The following is a 2,891-nucleotide window of genomic DNA, read 5'->3' on the forward strand; positions in this document are numbered from 1 at the left end:
CCTCCTTCGGTTCTCCGCGGGGGGGACGCGATGCGCCCTTCCCGCAGCCCGGCGCTGCTTCCCCGCTCTCCGTCCAGCCCCTCCTGGCGACAGTCCGACAATTTTCGTGGTGTTAAACCAGCCGCGACCTCGCGCTCTGCTTTTAATCCCCGAAATTCCCAGCTCCTCCACGCCCCGGTGCCACGTGCTCGTCCACGGTTTTACGCCTTTGCTTGAACCGAAATTCTTCAAATCGGAGGGAAAGGAGCCCCGAGCAGCGGGCGATCCTGGCTGCAAGGTCTCCTGGGGATGGGGAGGCTCGGCTGAGGCTGGTGCTGTCCTGGATGGCGATGGTGGGAGGACGTTCAGTGTCACAAAAACATCTGAGGCAGCGACATCCCTGTGTTTGTAAAGGGCAGGGCACAGCACGGAGCTTCAGACACCTGCACTGTGAGAGGGGCGCTGGCAGGGACCCCCTCCCATGCTCAGGGAAGAAGGGGATTCACCATCCCTGAAGTGTTCAAACCGTGTGTGGATGTGGTATTTGGGGACATGGTTTGATGGTGAGCACGGCAGTACTGGATTGGATTTGATAAATCTTAGAGGTTCTTTCCACCCTGAATGATTCAGTGATTCCTTGCAGAAAAACTTGCGGTGGGGGAAAATGTGAGATGAGGTGAAGTGTGAAATGCTCCCGGTGCTGAGCAGGAGTGCAGAGGGCAGGGCAGGGCTTTCTGGCATGTCAGGATGCATTGGAGAGCTCCTGCACCCCCCCACCATTCCATTTTGGGGTGGATCTGGGCTTTGAATGCTGTTTTTGCAGATGGAAATATTCTGTCAGGGGGAGCTCAAAGCTCCATGTCCAAAGGCAATGCAGCAGAGCTGTGACAGCTCCGTGTGCCCCACATTAACCTTAGGGATGACTTCCCTCTCTTATTTGGGGTCTTCCTAAAACAGATCCACCTCTCCCCACCCCAGGTGGGACTCGAACCCACAATCCCTGACTTAGAAGGCCAGTGCCTTATCCTTTAGGCCACTGGGGCCCAGCCAAACATCAAAAAAGGGATAATTTTGATTTCTTTGAGCCCCACAGTAATCCCACCTGGCAGTGGTGAACACATCACACCACAGAGCTTCATTCTCCTTAAACTGGGTCCACTAACAAGCCTGGAGGATTCATCCAAAGGATTTTGGTGTCCCACCTCAAAGACCAGAAGCCTCCTGCACTCACAGGGTGGGTTCTGTCTCCTACTGTTGAGATTTCTGCCAAATTCCTGATGTGGCTTTAGCTTAACTAAATTATGTACTTTGGTTAGATAAAAATCAACAAAAGGAATAAAGATGAAAGGAAGGAAATAGAAGGAAAGAAACAGGGGATACTCTAAGAGATGGACTTGATGATCCTTGAGGTCTTTTCCAAACTTCATGCTTTAAGATTCTATTTTCTACTTAGATGTGTTGTTGAGACTGCTTTTACTCTTCCCTTTCGTTCCCCAAAAATCTAGAGTAGCTTTGTGTTCAGCAGAAAAGGGTGCTCTGATGGAGCAAAGGCTGCTTGAAGAACACAAAGAACATTTAAAAACAGGAGTGGCTGACAAAAATCAGAAGTTTTAGTTCCTCTCAAATGTGAACAATAGTTATTCTGAAAAATTATTCACAAGCCATCACAGTGTATCACTGGCTACAAAAGAAGATGTTAAATATGTTTATTTACACTTTCAGGCTACTTTTATTCAATCCAGCTCACGAGTTTAGCATCATTAACAGCTGCCAACACCACTTCTTTAGGAAGATGGAATGCCAAGGGCTTGGATCTCTGCTGCTCTCACTCGAAATCTGCCTTCCTGCTCTGTTTTATAGTTGAGTGTATTTTTTTCTGTCGTAGCCGTTCACGGTTCATTTTTTCCACCCTAAAGCAAAATCAAAAGATTCCTTAGTGTACAAAGAAAGCATTTAAATGTTCAACTTTTGAGATCTGATGAACTGGCAAACATCCTCAGATAGAAAAAATCAGTCCCTGTTCTGGGACTGTTAAAATCTAAGCAGTTAAAATCTAATGGATCAGTGATACTCCTTAAAAAAGGAAATTAAAAGGAGTATGACCAAAATTGTTTAAAAATGCTGCAAACTAAATTGTGTAACGTGATAGCCTGAACCCAAATAAAGAGCATTTTAATGAAGATACCTCTCTATGAGTTTCTGTGTTGTCTCCTTAGACACCACCCGGGGTTTCTCGATCGCCTCCGTGACCATGGCCCGGATTTTCTCCAGACAAATCGCCAGATTCCTCATCTGGTAGCGACTCTCCTCCGAGGTCACAATCAACTCACCAGCCCGGTTTATCTTATTCCTGTGCTGAAGGGATGGGAAAATGTGTGTGAGCACTGAAACCTCGTTGGAACTGCCACGTTCTGACACTGAGACATTGAAACTGTGGTTGGAGGGGGAGGGTTGGTACCATCAGAGCCATTTTCTGCCTCACAGCTTCGGGAATCCAGTCGGCCGATGCCAGGTGGAACCGAACCTCTGCCTTGGAATTCACTGGGAGGAAAAACAGGGTCTTTGTTTCCATGTCACAGCCTGCCTTCCTCAGATCTGTGAGGTAATTCAGCCTGATCTCTGCTGGCTTTTCAACATGGGATGATTCCATGATGAATTTCCTGAAAGGTCACAATTCTTTTCTCGCTGTATTTTTACACACCACTCTACAAGACAAACTTGTACCTGTCGTGGTATTTGCCTTTCTAGACACCACAGAATTTATTGCCAGCCACTGCCTGCCTCATTTTTAATGGCAGAACAGGCAGTATTTTAAGTTTATTTGAATTAAGCTGAGAATTTATTGCAGAGTGAACTTTCAGAATCCAGTTGGCTCTGTTATATTTGATCTATGGATAGAGCTACAGTCCCTT

The 2,891-nt window shown here is 46.9% G+C and overlaps 1 protein-coding gene and 1 non-coding gene across 2 annotated transcripts in view; both read right to left on the reverse strand.

Moving 5' to 3' along the window:
- Positions 1–949: 949 nt before the first annotated feature.
- On the reverse strand, positions 950–1,022 carry TRNAR-UCU. Its single transcript has one exon. It is a non-coding gene; the product is annotated as a tRNA-Arg (tRNA).
- A 631-nt stretch (positions 1,023–1,653) lies between these two features.
- MRPL58 (mitochondrial ribosomal protein L58) overlaps positions 1,654–2,891 on the reverse strand; it is a 2,314-nt gene continuing 1,076 nt past the window's right edge. The window contains exons 3-5 of the mRNA XM_031059923.1: positions 2,438–2,520; positions 2,165–2,334; positions 1,654–1,889 (exon numbers count right to left, since the gene is read on the reverse strand). Coding sequence (XP_030915783.1) covers positions 1,805–1,889; positions 2,165–2,334; positions 2,438–2,520 — 338 coding nt within the window. The 3' untranslated portion in view covers positions 1,654–1,804. The remainder of the gene's footprint in view (positions 1,890–2,164; positions 2,335–2,437; positions 2,521–2,891) is intronic.

This window comes from Geospiza fortis, unplaced genomic scaffold, assembly GCF_000277835.1.
Source record: "Geospiza fortis unplaced genomic scaffold, GeoFor_1.0 scaffold244, whole genome shotgun sequence".
Classification (NCBI taxonomy): Eukaryota; Metazoa; Chordata; class Aves; order Passeriformes; family Thraupidae; genus Geospiza; species Geospiza fortis.